This window comes from Paralichthys olivaceus, chromosome 9 (assembly GCF_024713975.1).
Source record: "Paralichthys olivaceus isolate ysfri-2021 chromosome 9, ASM2471397v2, whole genome shotgun sequence".
Taxonomy (NCBI): domain Eukaryota; kingdom Metazoa; phylum Chordata; class Actinopteri; order Pleuronectiformes; family Paralichthyidae; genus Paralichthys; species Paralichthys olivaceus.
Genome location: NC_091101.1, coordinates 26,960,001 through 26,987,500, shown reverse-complemented (window position 1 = coordinate 26,987,500; position 27,500 = coordinate 26,960,001). Strand labels below are relative to the sequence as shown.

General features: G+C 46.0%; 1 protein-coding gene across 7 annotated transcripts in view; it reads right to left on the bottom strand.

The window, feature by feature from the left end:
- The window catches only part of LOC109643982 (transcription factor COE3-like), a 117,893-nt gene that overhangs the window by 10,116 nt on the left and 80,277 nt on the right, over window positions 1-27,500 (bottom strand). For 5 of the 7 annotated variants that reach the window (XM_069531468.1, XM_069531466.1, XM_069531463.1 and 2 more), the window contains 5 exons: window positions 24,296-24,377; window positions 23,634-23,751; window positions 20,136-20,269; window positions 18,468-18,594; window positions 3,839-3,927 (listed from right to left, as the gene is read on the bottom strand). In XM_069531468.1, the coding sequence (XP_069387569.1) occupies window positions 3,839-3,927; window positions 18,468-18,594; window positions 20,136-20,269; window positions 23,634-23,751; window positions 24,296-24,377 (550 nt within the window). The remainder of the gene's footprint in view (window positions 1-3,838; window positions 3,928-18,467; window positions 18,595-20,135; window positions 20,270-23,633; window positions 23,752-24,295; window positions 24,378-27,500) is intronic. The other 2 variants (XM_069531464.1, XM_069531469.1) reach the window with 1 other exon arrangement.

Here is a 27,500-nt window from a genome sequence, read left to right as displayed (position 1 = left end):
ACATGTGAGGAACACGTTCACGAGCTAAACCTCAACCTGTCATTAACTTTTTTCTTCTTTACGTCAAATTAAAAAAAACAATGTTCTGAGTTTGTGCTCCTGACATGTTCCTCATGTGTTCCTGGCATGTTCCTCATGTGTTCCTGACATGTTCTTCACGTGTTCCTGACATGTTCCTGACATGTTCCTCATGTGTTCCTCACGTTCCTGACGTGTTCCTGACATGTTCCTGACATGTTCCTGACATGTTCCTGACGTGTTCCTGACATGTTCCTGACATGTTCCTCACATGTTCCTCACGTACTCAAAATCAGAATCAGAATTACTTTATCAATCCCCGTAGGAAAATTCAAATTCCTGACATGTTCCTCACGTGTTCCTGACATGTTCCTCACGTGTTCCTCACGTGTTCCTCACGTGTTCCTGAGACAACTGTCTGAGTCAGTGTCTCCCTCTGACTGTGGACTTGAACAGATTTTAATGAAGTGAAGGATTCAAGTGCTTCTTCAACCTCTGGATAAGAAAAGTCTGTTGTATTGGATCAGAGTTTAAAACCAGGAAACGACTACAAAAGATAAACGACACGAGATGAAAGCTAGAAGAGTGTCTGAGGTTCTCTCACACACACACTCACAGACACACACACACACACACACACACACACACACACACACACACACACACACACACACACACACTCATTTAAACAGGAGAACATCAGAATCTATTTTAGATTTCAGAGTGAATTTCATCTCCCCCACGTTAAAGTCTGTAACTTAATGAGTCCAACTCTTGCGTCAGGTTAGCATTGGTCAAACTCCTACATTTCCCACAATGCAAAGAGTTTTTCATTTGAGCCTCCCACAGTTTCAGGAGAAGTAGAAAGTGAGATGAACAGAAGCAGTTTCTGTCACTGACGCCTGATTCAAACTGAAATATTCTCCACTCAAACAGATGATTTCAGAAATAATCAGAGTTTTTATATCAAGCTATTTTCCCAGCGTCTCAGGAAACACCTCCTCCCCTCGGAGGCTGCATCCTCGTGGCCTTCGTGCCCTTGCCCTCCTTGCGTCTCTTGACATATTCCTTTTCTCTCTTCTTTTCCCTTATTTTCTTCCATTGGTTTCTAGGGGCTTAATTACGGGGGGCCGGCTCCGTGGTTGAGGAGGTGTGGGGCAAACAGGGATCAGCGTGACCCTGGAGGAGAAGCCATCAGACAGCGGCCTTAACAATGATAAATCACCTCGAGCAGAGCTACAGATACAGCCGCCGCCCCGCTGGTCTCTATAAAATATGGATGGACCGGTACGAGGAGGAGGAGGAGGAGGAGGAGCAGCATCGCGCCGCCGGATCTCCAGATTAGCGACTATCAGGCAGAGAGGTATTCTAATGATGTGGGACACGGCGTGGGGTTAATTCCATTCAGGGGAAACGGATTGAAATTCAGCTCATGAATTGAATATTGCTCATTATTCTCAATGAGAGCAGGAAATCTCCTCATTCATGAAGTGGGCTGGAATTAATAATCCCCGAACGCTCGGACGCCCCCTGAGTCCGGATGGGGGTCAATGATCAGAGCTAAAGACGCACATGCAACCCGCCAAACATATTTAACACCCGGCTCACGGTTCAGAGCACCTGGAACGAGACGTAACCGAGAGAAGTTGGATTTCCTGCTGCTCGATTCATCGCCAGCTCTTCTGCTGTTTGTTTACACGTTCGGAGACATTTCTAAATATTGTAACAGCATCTTAAGACACCAAAATGCTTTGTATCCTCTTTGTGCTCAGCTAGGCTAACAGTTTCCCCCAGCTTCCAGTCTTTGTGCTAAGCTAGGCTACACATGCCTTGGATGCATCTCTTCCAGTTTCCTTCCTTTCACATAAATTCAGTCTGCAGTTCGTTCTCCTGATGTTTATGTTTCCACATGTTTCTGTTTCGTTGAGCGCTCACACTCTCTCTCTCTCTCTCTCTCTCTCTCTCTCTCTCACAACCTGACGCTGGACGAAGAATCAATCAGCTGCGTGTCGCTTGGCCCGTCCAACAACAAGATCCTGACGTCTCTCTCCACCCCCCTGTCCTCTGCAGGTGAAAACAAAAAGGAAGTGACAGGCTGAGTTAACCCGTCACTGCTCGGTCACATGGTCCTCGCCGTCGTCACAGCGCCCTGTCAGCCCGCCGGCTGCCAGCCCGCAGCTCGCTCTTATTCCTCTCTTGTCCAAAGAGAAAAAATCTTATTGAGTTTTCCTTTGAATAAATAAATATCTAAGCGGCAGAGGGAGACGCTCCACTCCGGCTGCAGATCAGACCATCAAACAGGCCAGACAATGTATGCTCACTATTAGTATCAATTTACAAATAAACTGCTTTTTTGGTGACTGGATCTCCGATGTCAGATTTTGATAAATGGTTTCAATTTGGCAGCTGCTTTCGAGTGTCAGGGCCCATCTGACGCTCGGCGCTGCCGCCGCCGCTCGCTGCCTCAAGGAATCTGCCTCAGTTAGCTTCGCAGTCGGCAGCCGCCAAAATAATCTCTTCATACTAACCAGAGCACCTGACGGCTGCATGGTGTGTGTGTGTGTGTGTGTCTACAGGCAGATTTCACTACTGATGTTATTCTACACTCATCTTAAAGGAGCATTCCTGTGTTTCTTTAAAACCATTAACTTCAAATCAAACATACTTTTCTTCACTGACTGATTTTAAAAAGCTGCTGTTTGAGTTTAATGGATTTTCTAAATGTGTTTCTGCCTCTTTTCTTTTTGTTTCACTGCAGATTAAAAACAAACTGATGTTAAAGCTGCTGCAGATGAAACTGTAAACTCATTCAATCTTCAAATACAGACAAAGAGTGGATGTTTCTGATAAATGGTTGAACACACAAGAGGAAATTAATCAAAAGGGTCCGAGTGAAAACCTGAATATGTTCTGAATATGTTTTCAGAATGAATGTTTGATTTTGTTCACAGTAAAACTTGTTCAGACGAAGAAAGAAAGAAAGACAAAAAAACGTGTGAACTGGTTTGAAAATCAGATTTGAAGTGGAATTTAAAAGAAGCTGCTGTTTGGTGAAAGTCTCATCACACTTTTACTGTTCACACTGAAACTCGCCTCCTCTCACTTTCTACAGCTGAAGAGACGCAGACGATCTTCAAACACTGACAACTTCCTGTTTCATATCTTCTGTCCACTTTCAGAGATTCATATATTAATAATCAGTTATGATTCATTACACCGATACATGATCGACAGTTTTTATCAGTGACTCACGATGAGAAAATAAACTTTTCCCGAGTCTGAGATTCAAACCTGCGCCGCCCGCTTCCTCCTGACTCATCATTGATCAGGTCCCACCATCATAGCTTCCCTCGCCGTCGTCCAAACCGTCCTCCTCGCCAGCGGAGGGGAAACAAAACGCAGCGAGAGCAGCAACAGCAGGATTTGCTCCCATAAACAGCTGTTCCCCGTTTGACGGATCGGGAACAATCTGCCCCGCTGGCAGCAAGAAGCGCCGGCGGTGCCAAGAGCGCACCGAGCTGAACCAACAAATCCAATCAGGCGACTCAGCGTTGGTCCTGCGCTGCATTAAGCTACAGGAGAAGCTTAAAGTGGTGCGGTGCAGGTGGTCTATGGCGGCCACAGAGGGACAAACAGCCACTTAATCTTTAAACCAGCCTTTAATGTGGCTGTAAAACCTGATTAAACACTAGAACTGCTCGCGCTGACAGGTGCATTCTGGGTCATACCTGCCAGATAACACAAACTTCACAGCCTTTAATCTGACCCCTGACCTCTTGACCTTCACGCAGCGATGAGGTAATGACTCATCTCTACTGACCTTCGGTAACCTCTCCGGGTCGCCGGGGTGGCGAGGGATGACCTTCTGTAACCTCTGGAAGCCGTAGTCAATGGTCGGCTCGTTCAGCGCTGAGGGGCGAGAGAGAGAGAGAGAGAGAGAGAGGGGTGGTTAGGACGACAGAGACAAACCAGAGACAACACACACACACACACACACACAGACACACACACACACACACTAAACTAAAGAGGGTTGTTCCGCATCACTTCCTGTTTTCAAGTCGCTCAGTTTGATTTTTTCATTGATGATCAATATTTACGTTTTTCTCGTCTGTAATTTCCTATTTTTCTAACATCAGCGTTTATTTACTGAACATGAATGTGTGGACGTGTTGAAGGTGCTGCAGGATTAAAACACACAAGTATAAATACAGTGTAAATATAAATATATATGAGTAAAGGTGCAGTACATTAGAAGGATTTGACAGATTTGGAGTTTTGAGCAGACACGAGCTGAAGATTTGTTGATTTGTGTTTTCGACTCGTCGACGTGATGCTGGTTTCTCTCAGTGATTCTCAGCTTCTGTTGGTTCTTATTAACAGTCAACACTAAGAGAGAGAGAGAGAGAGCAGTCTTAGCGGAGCTCTCCCGCTCTCTCTCTTATCTCCCTGCTGTTTATTAAGTGTGAGACCTCACACTCCACCTGTCCTCCTCGCTCTGCCTCTTCACCACTAATTCAATCCAACCTCCCTCCATCCAGCTTTTTCTTTTCTTTCTCCTCCACTCATTCACCTCCACAAACAACCCCCCCCCCCCTCTGTACGCAGCGAGTGGAGCAGGAGAAACACCCGGAAATGAGTTCAGGGAGACACTTCTCCATAATCAAGCCCATTAATCATAAAAGCCTGTCAAATTTGACTTTGGGGACAATTTGTCAGCCGATCTTTTCCACTCCGCTTTTGTCACCGTTGGCTCTTGTATTCTGTAAGGATGATTGACACACCAAATGCCGGTAAGTAGAATAGCTAGTTTGTGCTAATATGCATAAGCGCGGCTTTCATGAATAAGAATAAGGCAGCTATACGGCAGTGCGGAGGGGTCTCCTTCAAAGGGCCCTGCCGCTGTTTGTCGCCCGGCTCCGAATAGATGTTATTACCATTATAACAATATTTGTTTTCTTTCCCCGGGAATGGGCGACCGCGAGCTGCTAAATCAAATTTGTCGGAGCTGGTTTTGGAGCGGCGGAAGGCGGGGGAGAAAAAGGGCTTTCAGGCTGACACCGGGGTGGGGATGATATCTGAAGGGTGACAGAGCGCTGAGAGACGTGGCCCTCACCGCGGGGCTGCCATGTTGGATTTCTTGCCTTTCCCTCCTCCCTCAGAGAAGCAGAGAGCAGCATGGCCCGAATCTATTACCTCCGCCCGCCACAGAGAGATTTCATTGTCGGATCCCAAAGAGACTTTTTGTGGGGATGCAGAGCAGCCGAGGGTGAATGGAGATAATGTGTCGAGGACGACGTGAGCAGCAATCAGCAGCAAATCCCAAACTGGATTCTCTCCCGACGCTGCGGACATACATCCCAACTTCTAACACAAGTGAAAGGCATTATGGGAACTGCTGTGATTGAATAAAAACCCATTTACACCGGGAGAGAGGGAGGGAGAGAGAGGGAGAGAGGGATGAGAGAGAGATGGAGAGAGAGGGATGAGAGAGGGATGAGAGAGAGGGATGAGAGAGAGGGATGAGAGAGAGGGATGAGAGAGAGATGGAGAGAGGGATGAGAGAGAGGGATGAGAGAGAGATGGAGAGAGGGATGAGAGAGAGGGATGAGAGAGAGATGGAGAGAGAGGGATGAGAGAGGGATGAGAGAGAGGGATGAGAGAGAGGGATGAGAGAGAGGGATGAGAGAGAGATGGAGAGAGGGATGAGAGAGAGGGATGAGAGAGAGGGATGAGAGAGAGGGATGAGAGAGAGGGATGAGAGAGAGATGAGAGAGAGGGATGAGAGAGAGATGGAGAGAGGGATGAGAGAGAGGGATGAGAGAGAGATGGAGAGAGGGATGAGAGAGAGGGATGAGAGAGAGATGGAGAGAGGGATGAGAGAGAGGGATGAGAGAGAGATGGAGAGAGGGATGAGAGAGAGGGATGAGAGAGAGGGATGAGAGAGAGATGGAGAGAGGGATGAGAGAGAGGGATGAGAGAGAGATGGAGAGAGGGATGAGAGAGAGGGATGAGAGAGAGGGATGAGAGAGAGGGATGAGAGAGAGATGGAGAGAGGGATGAGAGAGAGGGATGAGAGAGAGATGGAGAGAGGGATGAGAGAGAGGGATGAGAGAGAGATGGAGAGAGGGATGAGAGAGAGGGATGAGAGAGAGGGATGAGAGAGAGGGATGAGAGAGAGATGGAGAGAGGGATGAGAGAGAGGGATGAGAGAGAGATGGAGAGAGGGATGAGAGAGAGATGGAGAGTTCTTGTCTCTGTTTGAATGGAGGATATGAATGAAGCGCTTCATTTGGTTTCCATGGTAACATCATGATGGTATTACTAGCAGCATCAGCAGCTTCAGGCACAGTACACCACAGTACTACAGTACTACAGTACTCGACAGTACTACAGTACACCACAGTACTACAGTACTACAGTACTCGACAGTACTACAGTACACCACAGTACTACAGTACTACAGTACACCACAGTACTACAGTACACCACAGTACTACAGTACTACAGTACACCACAGTACTACAGTACACCACAGTACTACAGTACTACAGTACACCACAGTACTACAGTACTCCACAGTACTACAGTACACCACAGTACTACAGTACACCACAGTACTACAGTACTACAGTACTCCACAGTACTACAGTACACCACAGTACTACAGTACTCCACAGTACTACAGTGCTCCACAGTACTACAGTACACCACAGTACTACAGTACTCCACAGTACTACAGTACACCACAGTACTACAGTACACCACAGTACTACAGTACTACAGTACACCACAGTACTACAGTATACCACAGTACTACAGTACTCCACAGTACTACAGTGCTCCACAGTACTACAGTATACCACAGTACTACAGTATACCACAGTACTACAGTACTCCACAGTACTACAGTACTCCACAGTACTACAGTATACCACAGTACTACAGTACACCACAGTACTACAGTACTCCACAGTACATAGGGTCCTCAGACCGAGTGGACGAAGTCAAACAGCTCATTTCAGTTCGGTGGTTGTCGTCATCGTGGCTGCATCAGAAACCACAGGGATTTGAACCAGCAACCCTCTGCGTAAAGTCAGAGTCAAGAATTCCCCGGAGGGTCAGCGACCTCCTCGTCCACTCGCCATCGCCGCAGGAGGAGAACGAAACGAAAGACGGAGGCTTTTAATGAACCTCATGGTCCCCCCCCCCCCCCCCCCCCCCCCCCCCCCCCCAGAAATTAAGCCCATTACTTCCTCTTATTAAAATCTCGCTGCACTCTGACCCCAGCAGCCCATTGGCTGCCTGCGGGGCCCGCGCTCCTCCCAGCCAATCGATACCGGCTGCCTCGCTGCAAAGAGCCCGAGTAATTGGAGAGCAGCGGCTGGCAGCGCGAACCCTGACCCCCCCCATGCATTACACCGCCCATATGAAGACAGATTGCCTGATTTAGTGTAAACATATGCTGCAATTCCAGGCATCAGTGCCACTTTCTCCATCGTAATTTGTATTGATTTTTCTCTCTTTCTTTTTTTCCTCTGTGAAGAGGCCGCGGCCGACGTTCTCTCCTGCTGTCTGATGGTTTTTATAAATCTGAAGAGGAGGAGAGGAAGATAATTCAGAGGTGAGAGGAGGAGGCGAGGGGGAGGAGGAGGGAGTTCCTTTATATATTTAATCAAGTATTTATCTCTCTCTCTGGTTGGGTCCTCTCTCCCTCTCCTCGCTGTGAAAGTGATCAAACGGTTGGTCGGCGTCCTGCTGATTGGAGCGCTCTGTTATTAGGCGACTAAGTGACTGGGGGGGGGGCGGGGCAGTTAGACGTTAAACTCATTTCTTGACGACAGATTTGCAGCATCAGAGGAGACTCGGAGCTCCGAGCAGTGGATGTTCACTTCCTGCCGCCAGAGAAAACTGCAGATTCATTCACGACCAAATCCAGATCGATCAATAAAACGTTTAAACGAAAGTGTCCCGTCCATAAAATAACATGTTTCTGTAAATGATAAAACCAAGAGAAATAAAATGAAAATATAAAGTAATAAGAGTAAAGAATGTTTCAGTGCTGACTTCAAGATCATTTCCTGTTTCATCTTTTCTGACTCTCACTCGTCCTCCACTTCCTCTTCCTGCTTTTAGAAACGGAAATGGTTTTTCACCTTAAAACAAAATTTATTAAATGAAAACTTTCAATCTCAAGTTTGTTTATTGTGATCATGATTGAATTATTATTGAAAAACACACAAACATCTCACAAGAACCAGAACCTGCCCGAGATCAGGAACCAGGAGATCCAGAACCAAGAGATCCAGAACCAGGAGATCCAGAACCAAGAGATCCAGAACCAAGAGATCTAGAACCTAGATCTACAAGAACCAGAACCTGCCCGAGATCACGAACCAGGAGATCCAGAACCAGGAGATCCAGAACCAAGAGATCCAGAACCAAGAGATCCAGAACCAAGAGATCTAGAACCTAGATCTACAAGAACCAGAACCTGCCCGAGATCACGAACCAGGAGATCCAGAACCAAGAGATCTAGAACCAAGAGATCCAGAACCAAGAGATCTAGAACCATGAGATCTAGAACCAAGAGATCTAGAACCATGAGATCCAGAACCAAGAGATCTAGAACCAAGAGATCCAGAACCAAGAGATCCAGAACCATGAGATCCAGAACCAATTCCTCTCTGTCTCTCCTCTCTGTCTCCCCTGTCCCGTCTCTCCTCTCTGTCTCTCCTCTCTGTTTCTCCTCTCTATCTCCCCTGTCCCGTCTCCCCTCTCTGTCTCTCCTCTCTGTCTCTCCTCTCTGTCTCTCCTCTCTATCTCCCCTGTCCCGTCTCCCCTCTCTGTCTCTCCTCTCTGTCTCTCCTCTCTGTCTCTCCTCTCTGTCTCTCCTCTCTGTCTCTCCTCTCTGTCTCTCCTCTCTATCTCCCCTGTCCCGTCTCCCCTCTCTGTCTCTCCTCTCTGTCTCTCCTCTCTGTCTCTCCTCTCTGTCTCTCCTCTCTATCTCCCCTCTCTGTCTCTCCTCTCTGTCTCCCCTGTCCCGTCTCTCCTCTCTGTCTCTCCTCTCTGTCTCTCCTCTCTGTCTCCCCTCTCTGTCTCCCCTGTCCCGTCTCTCCTCTCTATCTCTCCTCTCTATCTCTCCTCTCTGTCTCTCCTCTCTGTCTCTCCTCTCTGTCTCTCCTCTCTATCTCCCCTCTCTGTCTCTCCTCTCTGTCTCTCCTCTCTGTCTCTCCTCTCTGTCTCCCCTGTCCCGTCTCCCCTCTCTGTCTCTCCTCTCTGTCTCTCCTCTCTGTCTCTCCTCTCTGTCTCTCCTCTCTATCTCCCCTCTCTGTCTCCCCTCTCTGTCTCTCCTCTCTGTCTCTCCTCTCTATCTCCCCTGTCCCGTCTCCCCTCTCTGTCTCTCCTCTCTGTCTCTCCTCTCTGTCTCTCCTCTCTGTCTCTCCTCTCTGTCTCTCCTCTCTGTCTCCCCTGTCCCGTCTCTCCTCTCTGTCTCCCCTCTCTGTCTCCCCTGCCCTGTCTCCTGGTTCAGGTTGTCCTCTCAGTGAGTGATAACTGGTATCAGACTGGGAGCAGTGGAGGGAGGAGGGTGAATTACTGCCACATCTCTACAGGCTCATTACTCCACTCACAGTAGCTCCCACAATGCAACAGGCCTTCGTGCTTCAGAGGAGCGTGTATCCATCCACTAAGCTTCTGTTTACGTCCCCGTCCTCACGACTGTTTACATTTATTTATCTTTGGCTATTTCTCATTGGCTGCCTCTCGGTGCCGTCGGCCTCTTGTCGCCCTCTGAGTGGGAACCTGTTTTTCTATGCCGCTGGTTTGTACATATTTACCAGCCGGAGATGAAATGTGCACTTCGGGGATCCTGGCTCACCTTTACCTTCTGTTTGCTGGTTGATGGCCTTGTTGAAGGCGCAGGCATGTCCCCGATGAGCGGCTCCGCCTGCCGCAGATAGACTTGATCTGCTGCAGCTCTGCGTGGTTTCCTTCTGTATTACACTTATCATTTCAAATAGACTCCATATTCCATATGAAACACGCCGCTGAGTGGCGACTCCCCCGACACGTTCAAGACGCTTCTCCATCCCGCTGCAACATGCGCCGCAATTTCCCATCTCCCTCGACTGTATGATTGATGCAGGTCATGGCGGCGTTTGGCCTTGCTGCCTGTGGACGGCCGCTGATGATTCCTCACTTCCTTCGGGGGGGAATTCTGACACATGCACAACACGCTGGGCCTTAAGTGGACAGGCTGATTTGTTTTGCTGCTTGTCAAGTGGCCAACTGGCGTCAGCGGGAGCCGAGGCTGTTGACAAGCAGCCATGACGCCCTGGACGAATCCTTTCACCGGCTTATTGATCTGCTGTTTTATCCTCTGACTGTCAATTCACCCGTCAGTCATCGCTCAGAGATCCACACACACAACAAGCACAGCAACAGCAGCAGGCGCTGCCTCTGGCTCCTCTCTGATTCCCCTGCTCTGTCTGCGGCCTCAGCTCTGAGCACACTTCCTGATGAAGACGTGAAATAGGAAAAACACCTCAGAAAAGAGTCCACGACACACAACTCAAACAATAGGAGCACAGATCCAGGATCAGAAATCTGATTTGATATGATCTGTTCACACTAAATAACAAAACTGGAGTTTCTATATGTTCTATAGACGTCTCTGTGTGGTGGAGCTATCTGTGTCAGTTTGCAGCCAAAGGAGAATTTAACATTTTCCATAAAGACAAACAGGAGAAGCTGAAAACACGACGTTTTGACAAAGGAGAGCGTCGCTGTGTTTGAACCATGAACTGTTTGTGGACGATCCGTGACTGTAAATAAAGATGGACGACACATCTAAACATCACCTGTAGAAAATGAAGCTAAAACATCTCCTCGAGTCTGTGCAGTGGTTTTCCTGGAGATCGTGGTCCCGCCCATACACACTTTCGACCAATCCTGAGTCAGTCTCAGCTGTCAATCATGACGTCTTACATCATCAGAAAATGTATAAAATCCAAACGGATCAGAAACAGTAGAACGAACATCAGTGAGAGAAGAACGAGCTGAGACGACAGAGACATCCTTAAACATTTATTTAACTTCTACTATGATTCTTTAGATGGGCCATGTCCCATCTGCTAACATGGAGGAGGTTAATGAGCTGTACTGCAGCCAGACACCAGGGGGCGATCGAGTTGAGTTGGCTTCAGTTTTAGGAGCTGTCACATGATCCATATTTATTTACTGTCACTTGACTGATGATTTAACGAGTAATTTAATAAAACTCGGTTTCTGCGTTGAGACGTTTGTTCCCTGCAGAAACAGACGAAGGTAAATTGAGTGATTCAAGGGAACAAACAATAACCCCCCCCCACACTGCTCTCATCCTCCCTCCTCTTCATTCATCTGGGGAGGGACATGTCTCCCCCACTCTGTTTTAACCCAGATGAGTTCCTCGCCTCCTGGCGCCCTGAGGAACACCCACTTCCCTTCTGCTTCCTCCTCCGAGAGACGCAACAACCAGCGAACATCCGCCCAGATCCACGGTGTTAATCAGTGAATAATTACCTCAGCGTGATTAGAGCCGAGCAGAACAAGGAGAGTGCCTTAAAGAAATAGGCCCCCCACCTGAGAAGTTATTATTTTCTGGAGTGGCGGCCGAAAATGCCCCCACAGAAACAGCTAATTACCTGACATTAGTTCCACAAGTGCCCACTCCCTAAGTGGAGCGGCGCCGCCGTGCGCTTTGATATATGAAGTGTGTTCCGTCTCTGCAGAGCGGAGGAAATCCCCCGACAGAGAACACACTTCTGTCTTTCTATTAAAAGACGAGACCGGAGCCCAGATCAAAGATGACGAGACGGAGACGCTCGTGTTGTTTCACTAACGACATGTGAACAAGACACGCCTCCAGACAGCTCAGAGTTGAACTCAGCGTTTCAATAGGTCAAAAAGAAGAAACGTCGGAAAAGAGGAAAAAACTAAATCTGACGAAAAAGGAACAAAAGCTCAGATAACGACAAACATGGTGATCGCCCCCTGGTGGCTGGCTGCAGTGTAGGTCATACAATTCTCACTTTTTATATATATACATTTATTTCTATACATATTTGTACCTGGTATCACACACTGAGTGAACAAGCACATATTTAAAAATCCTCTTTGGTTAATGTATATTAACTGATACAGCTGCTATTGTGTTGTGTTGTATTGTGTTGTGTTGTATTGTGTTGTATTGTGTTGTGTTGTATTGTGTTGTATTGTATTGTGTTGTATTGAATTGTGTTGTGTTGTGTTGTGTTGTATTGTGTTGTATTGTGTTGTGTTGTATTGTGTTGTATTGTATTGTGTTGTATTGTATTGTATTGTGTTGTATTGTATTGTGTTGTATTGAATTGTGTTGTGTTGTGTTGTGTTGAGTTGTGTTGTATTGAATTGTGCTGTGTTGTGTTGTGTTGTATTGTGTTGTATTGAATTGTGTTGTATTGTATTGTGTTGTATTGTATTGTATTGTGTTGTATTGTATTGTGTTGTATTGTGTTGTGTTGTATTGTGTTGTATTGTATTGTGTTGTATTGAATTGTGTTGTGTTGTGTTGTGTTGTATTGTGTTGTATTGTGTTGTGTTGTATTGTGTTGTATTGTATTGTGTTGTATTGTATTGTATTGTGTTGTATTGTATTGTGTTGTATTGAATTGTGTTGTGTTGTGTTGTGTTGAGTTGTGTTGTATTGAATTGTGCTGTGTTGTGTTGAGTTGTGTTGTGTTGTATTGAATTGTGTTGTATTGTATTGTGTTGTGTTGTATTGAATATTGTTTGAAAACTGAATCTTTATCAACATATTCATAATTTATATAACCTGTGTTTTTGTTCCCCATCTGACCCCCCCCCCCCCCCCCCCCCCCCACAGGGCCGGAGCTGCCTGTCAATCACAGTTTAAAGTTCATGAAATTTCTATGAGCATCGATTGCAGCAGAGGCGAGCGAAGTGGGGGGGTGGGAGTTTGCTGGTGGTGGTGGGGGGGTGTTAGTGACTCCATTGATTGATCAAGTGTCTTGCTCTGAATTTCTCTCCTCACCCCCCCTCACCCCTCCTCACCCCTCTGCCTGTTGTGAAGTGAGACTGAGGTTTTCAATCACAGGTAACGTCTTTAAAAAGCGTCTTTGAAACATCTGTCCCAGTTAATTACTGCGTCAGACAGATGTGAGCTTTCAACACCACAGCATCAACGTGAAGATGTTTGAAATCAAAGTTTAACTCACGAAACCAATGAACACATTTAACAGGTTTGTGTCTGTTTAACACGAGAGAGCAGGATTGTTTCACACCTTGTTTTCAATGTAGGTCCAGTTCATAACAAGTATGAAGAAGATAAGATGAAGAAGAAATTCTCTGGATGAAAACGTCCGACACATTTAAACTTTGTTTCTGGAGCCAGAGAAGAACAATGAGAGTTCACAGCCTCCACAGAGTGTCAGACATTCAACGAGAAAAACTCAGGAGTAAATAAGTCAGTGGAGTTTAAGACAGAGACAGACAGAGAGAGAGACAGAGACAGACAGAGAGAGACAGACAGAGAGAGAGACAGAGACAGACAGAGACAGAGAGAGACAGACAGAGAGAGAGACAGACAGAGAGAGAGACAGAGACAGACAGAGAGAGAGACAGAGACAGAGGGACAGAGAGAGACAGAGAGAGAGTGAAACTCCACTTCTTCTTCTTTCTCTACAGAGGCTCAAATTCAAGGTTTTACTTTTGTCTCTCAGTTACTCGTTCACAAGACCTTTAGCAAACCCTGATGGAACAATCTGCTAATGCTTTCCATGTGTGTGTGAGTGTGTGTGTGTGAGAGTGTGTGTGTGTGTGTGTGAGTGTGTGTGTGTGTGTGTGTGTGTGAGTGTGTGTGTGTGTGAGTGTGTGTGTGTGTGAGAGTGTGTGTGTGTGTGAGTGTGTGTGTGTGTGTGTGTGTGAGTGTGTGTGTGTGTGTGAGTGTGTGTGTGTGAGTGTGTGTGTGTGTGTGTGTGTGTGTGTGTGAGTGTGTGTGTGTGTTTTGGGGATGAAGAACAAAACGTACAAAGTGCTTCATGTATTTCCAGAGGTGCTGATAGGAGCTGCTGCTGGAAACTGAGCTCTGATCCAGTCTGGTCCAGTTTGACTGTTTTATATTCTGAACTCTCCTGATGACCGTCGTGTCAGACCCCCCCCCCCCCCCCCCCCACACACACACACACACCAATAAAAACACTGAATTACTCGTTCAGATGTTTCTGTCACATTCCATTCATGATAAAATGGGGTCACTGTGACCTTTGACCTCTAATCAGTTCAACTGGTCTCACACGTTCAAAAGGCCAAAAACCTGCTCTGTGAGGTCACTGTGACCTTTGACCTTCAACCTCAGCTCATCTAAGTCTATGTGAACATTTGGACCCAATGTGAGGAGTCGTTCTTCACAGTGACCTTTGACCATCGGACTCTAATCAGATCCTCGTTGAGTCAGTGTTTGTTCCGGATGTAGAGAAAATCCTGATATATTGTGTTTACAAGAACATGAGGTCATCATGATCTTGAACTTTGACCTTTGACCAACAAAATGTCATCAGTTCATTTGTAAGTCCGAGTGAAAGTTTGTTGCAAATTTGAAGACACTTCTTCAAGAAGTTCTTCAGATATCGTGTTCACAAGGAGACAGACAAACCACCTGAAGACATGAAGCCTCCGGCCACTAGGTGTCACTGTCATGAAGGAACAAACATCCTCACATCATCATCATCAGTCGATAATCTGGAGCCAACGTGATCAATATTCTTCTTCTCCTCTTCTGTCCTCCTCTCCTTCAACATATTCATCCTATATTCCTCCTCTTCCTCCCCTTTTCTCCTCTCTGTGAATCTGACTTCATCAGCTCCTCTCTCCCTCCTCTTCCTCGTCAGTATCCCTCGCTCCTCCTCTCCCCAGGTGCAGCTGCGGGAGGACGGGGGAGGTACTGGGGGATGGATGGGGTTGAAATTAATGAGAGGAGCCTGGAGGTATTGACTTTCCTGGGAAAACACAGCTCTCTAAAAATCAGTGGCTGAGCGCCGCAATAACTCAGCATCCATCGACCCCCTTCCTCCCCCTTCCTCCCCTATCCTCCCCCCACAGGCTGCATTGATCTGTGCATCACAAGCTCTGAGGCCGACAGCGTCCACCAGTCACAGCGCACGACTACAACGACAGCAGGTCCGCCGACGAGAAACGACTACGAACGAAAACTACAAAACTACAAACAGACAAACAGACAGACCAAAAACTACAAAACTACAAACACACAGACCAAAAACTACAAAACTACAAACAGACAAACACACAGACCAAAAACTACAAAACTGATGATGAGGAGTCTGAGTGAAACCACCGGACTCAGTGAAGAGTGTTGATGAACGATGAAACGGGGAAACTACAGTTTCACTCTCAGGCTTCTTATCATTCTGCTCAGAGCTTCTTGCCTTCGGCCACTTTTTCAGAGCGAAGCCTCGGATCAAATGGTGAAGCTGCTTTAAGCTGCAGGGAGGAAGAGAGAGGGGAATCCTGGGAAAACACTGGGATCTGACGGCTCGTCACTTCGCCCTCAGCTGCAGGGAAACTACTTCCACAAATCCTGCTCTCTGACTGAAGGACCTGATTCAAACTGAAATACTTCAGAGTTTAATCAACGTTATAATTTCTGATGGAAGCTGTTGAACAACGTTTTCTGTGACGTCCACCTCGAATGTTAAAATCCTCGGTTCAGGTCACTGACTCCTCAGAACCAAGGATCATTAGAAACTTCCTAGAGCCTCATAAAACTCAACACCCTTTCTAAAACCTCTAAAGAACCTCTAAAGAACCTCTGCAGCGCCCCCTGGGGTTTTCTGAACACACCCTGAAAGGCCACACAACTTCCTCAGGGGGTTTGGAACCTGTTGGAACCTCTACAGACGAGTGGAACCTAGAACCTCCGGAGGCTTTCGGGCACCAACACAACTTCCTGAAGAAGCACCGACATGAGCTGGAGGTTGACGTCACGACGACCACCTCCCCGACGTTTGTGTGAATTCCTGAAGGAAACGACATCAGTGCTTTCTCTTCTCCTCTTCCTCGCCTGTTTGGTGTTTAAAGCTCGGCTCATTTCACATTCATGAACACGCTGCTGGCTCAACGCTCTGAAACGCACTCTGACGCATCCTCGCTCCTGAAATATGGATGTAAATCAGACCAACCGGCGGCATGTGTGTGCACAATATGGCCGCCTCTCTGGCAGGAGGAGGAGAAGAAGGAGGAACTGAAGGAAGTTACGCTGCAGCCACCTGTCGGGGTTCAGCCTCACGATGCCTTCAGGGACACGCGCTTTTTCGTTTCACTTTCAATCAAACTCAAGTCAGATGTTTTCACTGGATTTGTGGAATGTGTCTCCTGAAGGATTCTGGGATTTAAAGGAGCAGACGGCACGTTTTTATTTTCGACTGTTTGTTTTCAGTCTGAACTCAACCAGATGTTATATTAATGTTTGATTTGCATGAACATTAATATCCAGTTTTTAATCTCATTCATTAATATTTATCAGGGTCCAGGTTTCTGTGTCCTGAACGTTTATTATTCTGTCGTCATTTACCAGCATCTTCTCTTTAAAAACCAGGATAATCCAGGTTTCAGAAACCAAGACACAGACTCAGCAACGTCTTCACGTAGAATATAAATGTGTCTGTCTGACACGTTGGGTGTTATGACACTTTGCCGACAACATGCAGTTTAAAAGTCTCTGAAACTGAAAGAAAAGATTTAAAATAAAATGATGTTAGTGTTAAAAGTAAAATGATTATTTTCTTATATTTTATAATCGAGCCAGCTGTGTCTCTGTAGTGAATTTGTATTCCTCCAATGTACATTTGATATTTGAACTGCATTTTCATTTTAAACTCACAACTCTTTTAATTTAGAATCATATTTATTCATCTTCTCTTTTAATGTTTCTTCAATTTCATTTTGTGTTTGACTGAATTTGTTTTTATTGGTATGAGAGTTTTGTGAGGATTGTTTTATATCATTACACCACAGAAACATGAATAATGAAAGTATCAGGATGAATTAAGGTTTATTTCTTAGAAAATCAGGAAACATTGATAAGAAACATTTGCTTCCTCTGTATGGTTCAGGCCCTGCAGGATCTTTTTGAAGCTTCTGTTTATGACGCTTTACATTTCTGTTTCTTTTATTACGTGATGGAATAAAACTTCTCAGCTTTGATATGAAGCTGACGTGACGTGGATGAAAACACTGTGTCTCTAATGCAGATAACCACCGGCTCTATTCACAACACACCTCCACATAAAGGCAAAGCTCGCAGCTCTTGTCAGTCCTATCTGTAAATGGAATCACAGATTAGCATTGCAAAAGGAGGCGGCAGCCGGACCGTCCATTGTGAGCACCGTCCCGCCGCCGGAGGAGGTGGCGTCTCTGACAAAGACGGGAGCGAGAGGAAGGAAGCGGTGATGAACTGGTGTTTAACAGAAAGCCTGAACACGCTCGCCTCTTTCACGGCCCAACGCAATGACATTTACTTATCTCACTAAACAGCCTTCAACCTGACCTTTCTGCCACTTTGAATGACATCTGGATATTCTGACGGAATAATCGGGGACAGTAGACGCACTGATTTCAGACACAGATAAGGAGCCATCGCACAGAGCGTGGACGACTGACAGAGAGTCTGGAGATGTTCACTTCACAGTGAAGAACTCCACCTGGTCAAAGATCTTTAACTTTCTGGAAGCTCTTCTTCAGTCTCACTGAATGAACCAAACCCAGATGTGTCCACAGACACAGTTAAAGTGATGCACAGGAGCTGCAGACGCTGAGCTGCAGACGCTGAGCTGCAGAAACAAGTGGCGAGGACCTTTGTAACTTAAATGCTGCTTAAGGGGAAATTTAAAGGGAAGAATCAGGGTCTAAGACATCAGGTGTGAACGGTTCCTCGGACCAGAAGAGGAGTTCTGGGTCTGGATCAAACTGAACCTGGTTCTGTTGGTTCACAGTGAAAACACTTTGTTGGACAGTTTGGACGTTTGGACCAATCACAGGAAGTAGAGACACATTAAACCATAGAAGAAGAAGAAGAAGAAGAAGAAGAAGAGGAAGCAGCTGTAGTCTTCACCTCCGACGATAAAATGTTTGAACCACCACAAGTTTTTTTCTCAATGCAATTTTGTTCAAATCTACAAATTTGATTCTCAGTCCTAAAATGATAAATTTGAGTTTCAGGTTTTTCGATCCTGACATTAAAGCCTCAAAGACTTTTCTCCAACAGCAGAAAAGAAAACCAGAGTAAGACACAGCTTCAGTCACCATCATGAATAAAAATCCAGACTCAGCCGCTCTCTCCGTCAGACGAATGGTGAACTAACGAGTATCGCGGTGTTATGTGTCAGACTCACCGGTGTAGACGAAGCGTCCTGGTGCTCCTTTGCAGAACTGTTTGGACTTGTAGGAGAGCGTGACCTCCACGACCCCAGGGATGTGACGAGGGGGAGTCTGGACCCGGATGGCGTGAGGGGTGATCAGCTGGATCATGAAACAAAAACCAAATAGATCAAATCTGAGTCACAACAGTCGAACTCGCTGCATCACCAGAGAAACACAGAGTCCAGAGTCAGGTGACCGCAGATGTGATGAGCAGACAACGCAAAGATGTGTGATTTCACTTTTTCACTAGAAGCTTCACCAGCTCATTGTTCAGAGAGAAAGATGAAGAGCTCATCCTCTTCGTCACTCCACAGAGACAGAGAAGAAGAGGACACGTCTGGATCCTGCTGACCCAGAGTCAGCCTGAGCTCAGGGGTCATGATGTCTCAACAGCTGAATTTAAAGTGATCACTGAACTCACCCACTTGTAAATCATTTCAGGAGCTTCAACTCTTTTTCCAACTGTAACATTTTGAATATTTCTGCTGTGTGATCTGCAGACTGTCTTTACTTGTTTCCTATCGTTTGCCTTTAAGTTGAATTCAGGGATTGGTTGATGCTTTGCTTTGTTGTACGAAAGCTACAAACATTAACAACAACAGCATTTCAAAAGTATGAATATATGATGATGTCAAACTGAAGATCTCTGTAAATGCTGAACAGTGAGGATTCATTCTATCAGACTGAAAATGGAGCGAAGCAGAACAGACATGAATAAATGAGGAGAACCAGCTTTAGTTAATATATATAAAATATATATAATAACAGAACACATGTTCATCAGGTCGCAGTAAAACAATCTTAACGTAGCAGGAAACAGTGATTTGTTCTAAAACCTAGAATTTGTTCTGTGTTGCTGAGAGAAAAAAAGCTCCTTGTGTGGTTTCAACAGAAATAGAAACTTGAGAGCAGCTCAGCAGCTGATTCAACATCAAGAGTCATTAAAGAGAATGTGGAGTCAGAGAAGGATGTGAAACCTCACAGAGGGTCAGTGTCACACATGATTCACTTTATTAAACTGTCCGCTGATGTTGAATCTGTTTCTAAGATGTGCGATCTGTTCTTCAGTCGTCTACACCAACTCGCTCTTCTATGGAAACTTTCACTCAGACGCTCTTCGTCAATCTGGGTCAGCGTGCAGCCTGCGTTCAGAGGGATTCTGGGCTTTGGAGTCCGTCTGCTCTCCAGCAGACGACGCTGATCAAAGTGAGGAGGTATCTCCTTCCCCCCTTCCCCCGCCAGGTGTTCTGCTCTTCTGGACCTGCTTCAATATTTCATGCTGCACCGTATGTGCAGCTCCTCCTGCAGCGCCACTCGCTCTCAATCTACATATTTTTAGGGACATGCACAACTGCTACAGATACAGTGTGTGTGTGTGTGTGTGTGTGTGTGTGTGTGTGTGAGACTGTGGTGATGAATGTGTGTGTAGATAAAGGAGAACACTGTGTGTGCAGCTGCTTCCAGGCTGCAGACTCTGCATCAGCTGTACTCAGGCAGAAGCTCTGATCAGTTATTGATAATTGATTTCATCTGATTAGTGATTAAGTGAGTTTCAGGGAAGTTGAAAGTGTTTCCAGGTAAATTAAAGGAAGTGTGAGAAAAACATTCCGGTATTTTAAGTCTATTAAGTTTTCGCTCACCTCGCTCCAGACCAACATGGTTCCGAAGACGACCTGCAGGCCGTCGAAGAAGTTGTCCCCGATGAGGATGACGGTGGCTCCGCCTGTCGTCCAGCCCTCGCTCGGACTGATGGCTTTGATGCAGGGCGTGGCTGCTTCGGAAACACACGACATGAAGGGACCATGAGCAATGACTTGTACATGATATATGTTCGATTTGAAGACTTTCAGGAGAAATGCTGGTTTCAAGTCTAACTGTGATGAAGACAAGACAAACTAGTGTTTCCCTGAGGACTTCGACCTTTGACCAGGACGTCTTGAAAAACCGACTCTACAGGGACGGAACATCTTTCACTAAGCTATTCATCAGTCAGATTTCCCTCCACACAGAACAGATCTACCGGCAGCATGTTCATCCACCACTCACACACACACTAAACGATTGGTTTTTCCTGAGATCAATGAGGGGCTCCACATAAACAGCGTCTCCGAGACGACTAGACCGTCAGACAGAGTCGAGTCAGACGAGCAGATGGACTCAGAGGAAACGAGACGAGGCTCCGCAGGTTTACAACCTTTTCCCGGAGCGGGACTTGTTTTATCGTAGAGATGATTTGATTCCAGTCAGAGCTCCGGGTTTCCTTTTGTTTACTGTGAGAGCTGATCTATGAGCAAAGTTCTGACCTTCTACCACGAGTGAGCCGCTCATGGAGAGGTCCACACTGTTTAAACACATTTGGAAATCTTAGTTTCAAGTATTTCTGGAGAAGTGGATGGAGTTTGTTGTGGTGGGTGGAGTCGGATAATCAAACAGGGTCATCTGGTGCCGTCGTAGTTTAACGAACTACAGTGTCTGGACGTGATGTTTAAAGTGAAGGTTGAACTTTTCTCCAGCTTCAGTTTGTGAAAGTCGCTCAGACTCTTGATGAAAAGACGCTGCAGCTGCCGCAGGGTCGAGGCTTTTCCCGCTCTGAGGCGGCAATTGTCATCTCGCTATTAATTTTCTCCTTTTGTCACAGCAGTAAACAAACAGTCCGGAGGGTGTGGGGGTGTGAGGGGGCTGATGGTGACTTTCCAATCGCATGAATAGAGCACAAAGACGAGGAGCAGGCGGTGGAAAGTTTTATCTGGGAGACGGGGGGTTCAGGGTCTGTGACAAAGGCGGGAGCAGATGTTGGGGCTTTTTATCGCCTCTGAAAACATCCCAGCCTGGAGGAGATGAAAGGCCCCGGGCTTCCCTCCGCGGGCCCAGATACGGGGCCGTCTGGTAAACAACGGGCCTCTTGGCCCCTGCAGGACACTTCTGCCTGAGCCTCTGAGCACAGACGCCTCCGTGCAGGAAGGTTTTACAGCTGCTGTGAGGAAGTTTCCCCAAAGTGTCAAAGAGCCTCCACAGGTGAGAGACAAGAATATCTGGATGACTGACAGATCAGTGTCAAGTGGCGTTTGTTTCCTCCCTTTGCACGGGCCACACGGGTGGGGTTTGCCACACAGGTGGGGTTTGCCACACAGGTGGGGTTTGCCACACAGGTGGGGTCAGCTGACGCTGCTCCTTCTTTCATCAACAACCTTATCGTGTCGCAACCGCCCCCGGGGTCAGAGACACCACCCGTCTGCCTCCGCAAGTAGGTTAAACCAAGCGAGACAGTTACATCAGCTGCTCCTGGAAGAGCCTCCAAACTTTACAACAAGAGGAGGAAACTGCAGAGGTCGTCATCAGGGAGGAGAGAGAGGAGAGAGGAGGAGAGAGAGGAGAGAGGAGGAGGAGGAGAGAGGAGAGAGAGAGAGAGAGGAGGAGAGAGAGGAGAGAGGAGGAGAGAGAGGAGGAAACTGCAGAGGTCGTCATCAGGGAGGAGAGAGAGAGAGGAGGAGGAGAGAGAGGAGAGAGAGAGAGGAGAGAGAGGAGGAAACTGCAGAGGTCGTCATCAGGGAGGAGAGAGAGAGAGGAGGAGGAGGAGAGAGAGGAGAGAGAGAGAGGAGAGAGAGAGAGAGAGGAGGAGGAGAGGGAGGAGAGAGGAGGAGAGAGAGAGAGGAGGAGAGAGAGAAGAGAGAGAGAGGAGGAGAGAGAGAGGAGAGAGAGAGGAAGAGAGAGAGAGGAAGAGAGAGAGAAGAGAGAAAGAGGAGGAGAGAGAGAGGAGAGAGAGAGGAAGAGAGAGAGAGGAAGAGAGAGAGAGGAGGAGAGAGACGCAGGACACGAGTTTGAATCGAACTGCTGGCAAATAGTTTGAGGGCTTGTTTCGCTCTTTTGAACGTCCCAGGCGGGTGGAGAGGAATAAAGGAGGAGTGTCTGGAAGTTCGAACAAAAGAACAAACTTTTCGTTTAGTTGGATGACCTGATATGATAAGCCCCGCCCACCTGGTGTTCAAAGTAGGTTAAAACAAGCGAACATCAAACTTTAAATCACGAGGAGACAAACACGAGCCTCAGCTGGAGTCAGGAAACGTTTGAGGGTTTGTTTTCTGCGACTGAACGTCCCAGATGTATCCGACAGGGAAAGTCAGTGTTGTCCAAAGCCCTCGTGTGGTAAGCCCCACCCGTCTGGTGTTCCATGTAGAACAAAACAATGAGGCACTTAAAGCTCCTGAAAACCTTTAGCGGATGGAAACTCAACAGTTTGGTGAATCAGAGGCTGCTGTTTGTTTTAACTTCCTGCAAGTGCCAGGCGGGTGGAGTCGATGAAGTTGGGAGACACAACAGACACAATTCATGTGAGAGTGAAGTGATATTTTCTAAAGCATTCATAACATTTCATAAAGACTTGAAGAGTAAGTGAGGTGGAGGAAAGAAACTGGAACCTGATCCGTTCACACTTTTCATTTAAATTAGTTTGTTTTACTCTGCTGCAGGGGCCAGACGGGTGGGGATGAGTGCGGAAATATGTGAGAACTCTCATTCTGTCTCAAACAGTTGGGACAGGCGTGGTTAAGCTCCACCCTCCTGGCGCTCCAAGTAGACCGAATGAAGTGAGGGCCTTACGTCATCGCTCCCGGAAGCGCAGCAGTGAAGCGGAGGGTTTTTATTGGAGCAGAGACGGAGCAGCGAGGTATTAAAGTTTACAGCTTCAGAGGAAGTGTTACTGCGGAGCTCCAGCTCTCAGAGTCGAGTTTCATCGTGTGAAGTTTATACACCAACGCTACACCTTTTATTTGGTCACCACGGACGCAGGAATAACGGAGCGTTTGTTCGCCGGCACCTCTGCGTGGTGAAGGACGTCCAGGGAACACGGAGCAGGACGGAGGACGGCTGCAGCTGCTGCATCAGTTTCACTCTGTAAAGGACAATTTTCTCGAATGTCCGTCACACACAGTTTCTGTTTCTTTCTTCTGTCTCGTTAAACATTTTATTCTAAATAAAACAAAATCAGATATTCAACATGTAACTGAGTCGGATGAAGCTTTGTCCCTGAATGCCACATGGTTCTTAAAGGCTCGTTCCACTCATGTCTTCAGAGACTGATGTGGCTCCAATGAACAACTGATGCATTATGGGAAATGTAGGATCTCTGGGCGGTGTCTTACCTTCAGAAGGGTCCAGGCGTCGGGCGCGGCGGCCATGTTTGGAGTTGTTGTGGACGAACATGTTGTCTGACACGGCTAACACGTGACCGTCCACGTTGACCGTGGTGGAAACAACCACCTGTACACAAACACGCCAGGGTCACATACACATCTTTACATGAGAGAGTGTGTGTGTGTGTGTGTGAGTGTGTGTGAGTGTGTGTGAGTGTGTGTGTGTGTGTGTGTGAGTGTGTGTGTGTGTGTGTGTGAGTGTGTGTGTGTGTGTGTGTGTGTGTGTGTGTGTGAGTGTGTGTGTGTGTGAGTGTGTGTGTGTGTGTGTGTGTGTGTGTGTGTGAGTGTGTGTGTGTGAGTGTGTGAGTGTGTGTGAGTGTGAGAGTGTGTGTGTGTGTGAGTGTGTGTGTGTGTGTGAGTGTGTGTGTGTGTCTGTGTGAGTGTGAGAGTGTGTGTGAGTGTGTGTGTGTGTGTGAGTGTGTGTGAGTGTCTGTGTCTGTGTGTGTGTGTGTGTGTGTGTGTGTGTGTGTGTGAGTGTGTGAGTGAGTGAGTGTGTGTGTGTGTGTGTGTGTGTGTGTGTGTGTGTGTGTGTGTGTGAGTGTGTGTGAGTGTGTGAGTGTGTGTGAGTGTGAGTGTGAGTGTGTGTGTGTGTGTGTGTGTGTGTGTCTCACCTGAAACCTCCTCATGTCTCGAGGGTTCCCTGCGTTCTTCAGACAGTTTTGGTTACACTTGAGGAAAAACTTGAGGAAGAATCTGGAACAGAGACACAGACGCAGCAGGTGAGATCTGGTTCATGAAGTCAGACTCTTTAAATCTTAAATCAATCAGTCGGTCGTCAGGTTCCGTTTTCTTATGAGTTTATTTGTCAACAACTAAACAACGTGGACGTCTTCAAACAGTTTTTAATATTGAATCTTGAGTAATCTGATTACAATCCGTGTCCTGAAGTGATTACAGTTTAAAGAGTGTTTGCTGCAGGAGAGTGTCATGAAGAATAAACAGATATTATTGATTCATTGTTGATTGATTGATTGTAACAGTGGTTGAATGTCGACCTGTCCCTGAATGTTACATGAGACAAACATGCCTCAGCCCGGTCACATGTTTCACAGCCTGAGTCTCACAGTGATGAAATTATCATTCAGTGCCGGCGTCTCGATAAAGACAGTGGACACTTCCTGTAGACTTATGGCGTCTCATTAGGAGCCGTCTTTTGATTTTCCTGCTGCGCGTCACAGCTCTCGCTCGCCGCTCGTTGATTTACGAGGTTTTTTACTGCAGCAGAGGAGTATTGATTGGGAACAGATATCAATGAGGATGGGCAGTAATAACCCACAGCTTTGGAGAGGGAGTGTGGGGGGGGGTCAGAATGGATTGCCGCCTTAATGCATTTCCCAGTGTCGTGTAATCTGTGCACATCCATCTCTCGGACCATAAGCCCCCCCCCCCCCCATTCTGATGGAGCGCTTCCTTTTTAATTGCCACATTATCACAATAATAATCCGAGCAGTTAACAAGCGGCAAGGTCGCAGACAGACATGTCACATTAACCAGGGGATAACCTCCCCGCCACCACCTCCTTATTCTACTGCCTCAGCAAGGCATGCTGGGAGAGCACGAGGGCATCGATCTGCACCTCAATAAGACAGAAACAATATGTTTGAAAACACACAGCGGAGCTCAGACACGTTTCACTCGCGGTTTTTCTTCTGGCGCATTTTTACACTTTTATCCAAAAAAGCCTTAACTCTCATCTTAAAGAGCCGTTTATTACACAGTTAAGTCTTTTAGGGACTTTAAGGAGATAATTAATGGATTGTGATCAAGTTTCTTTTCTCATTTTGAAGGTGTAAAAATCCCACTTGAATCCACTTAGGGTCAAAATGAAAAGATTAATTAATGAGCTATAAAAATCTAAAGGGGTTTTAATTAATCATTTTATAATTTAAGAGTTTTAAAGGTGTAAAAACTTCATAGATTTTCACCTTGAATCTGAATCAAGGTCTTTTAACAGATAAATGAAAAGCTGGTTTTCATATTATTTATAAAAATTGAAACCACCGTGATTATCTATACAATCACACCTATAGATTATTGTCCTTCAGATTTGAGATCAAGTGTCGGTTTCTTTACTTAAGGTCATTTTAAGGAGTAAATGAATATAAATCTATGATCTAAACACACCAGATAAAGGGTTTTAATAATTGTGTTTCAGGGTTATTCAGGTCACCTGTTCTTTACTCCTGTGAGTGAACAGGAGTTTACAGACATGTTTTATTTTACTGCCTGTAAAAACATTTCATTCCTGAAGTTTCATGCAGAACCTCAAATATCTGCACGGACACATTCAACTGGTTTTATCTGCTGAAGTGACCCTTTAAAGAGAGAGAGAGCAGAGGGAGAGAGACGGGTGTGTGTGAGAGTGAGACTGTGTGAGAGTGAGAGTGAGACTGTGTGAGAGTGAGAGTGTGTGAGAGTGAGAGTGTGTGAGAGTGAGAGTGTGTGAGAGTGAGACTGTGTGAGAGTGTGTGTGTGTGTGAGTGTGTGAGAGTGAGACTGTGTGAGAGTGAGAGTGAGAGTGTGTGTGTGAGAGTGAGACTGTGTGAGAGTGAGAGTGAGACTGTGTGTGTGAGAGTGAGACTGTGTGAGAGTGAGAGTGAGACTGTGTGAGAGTGAGACTGTGTGAGAGTGAGAGTGTGTGAGAGTGAGAGTGAGAGTGAGACTGTGTGTGTGTGTGAGAGTGTGTGTGTGTGTGAGAGTGTGTGAGAGAATGTGTGTGTGTGAGTGTGTGTGTGAGAGTGAGAGTGAGACTGTGTGAGAGTGAGAGTGAGACTGTGTGAGAGTGAGACTGTGTGAGAGTGAGAGTGTGTGAGAGTGAGAGTGAGAGTGAGACTGTGTGTGTGTGTGAGAGTGTGTGTGTGTGAGAGTGTGTGAGAGAATGTGTGTGTGTGAGTGTGTGTGTGTGTGAGAGTGAGACTGTGTGTGTGTGTATCGACTGAAAGCTGATCTGCTGCTCTCAGGCTCTTTATGAACAGAATAATGTGAAGCTCCATTCAGACGATACCGACTCCTTCAGAGAGCTGATCAATACACAACTCATGAACACACAGCTGGAGACACACACTCACACACAGAGACTCACACAGACACACACACACAGAGAGACTCACACGGACACACTCACACACAGAGACTCACACAGAGAGACTCACACACACACACACACACACAGAGACTCACACAGACACACACACACACAGAGAGACTCACACGGACACACACACACAGAGAGACTCACACGGACACACACACACACACACACACACACACACACAGAGACTCACACGGACACACACACGTGTAAATACATGATATATATTATAGTATAAATACATGATATATATTATAGTATAAATACATGATATATATCATAGTATAAATACATGATATATATTATAGTATAAATACATGATATATATCATAGTATAAATACATGATATATATTATAGTATAAATCATGATCTATATTATAGTATAAATACATGATATATATCATAGTATAAATACATGATATATATTATAGTATAAATACATGATCTATATTATAGTATAAATACATGATATATATATCATAGTATAAATACATGATATATATTATAGTATAAATACATGATATATATCGTAGTATAAATACATGATATATATTATAGTATAAATACATGATATATATCATAGTATAAATACATGATATATATCATAGTATAAATACATGATATATATTATAGTATAAATACATGATATATATATCATAGTATAAATACATGATATATATATCATAGTATAAATACATGATATATATTATAGTATAAATACATG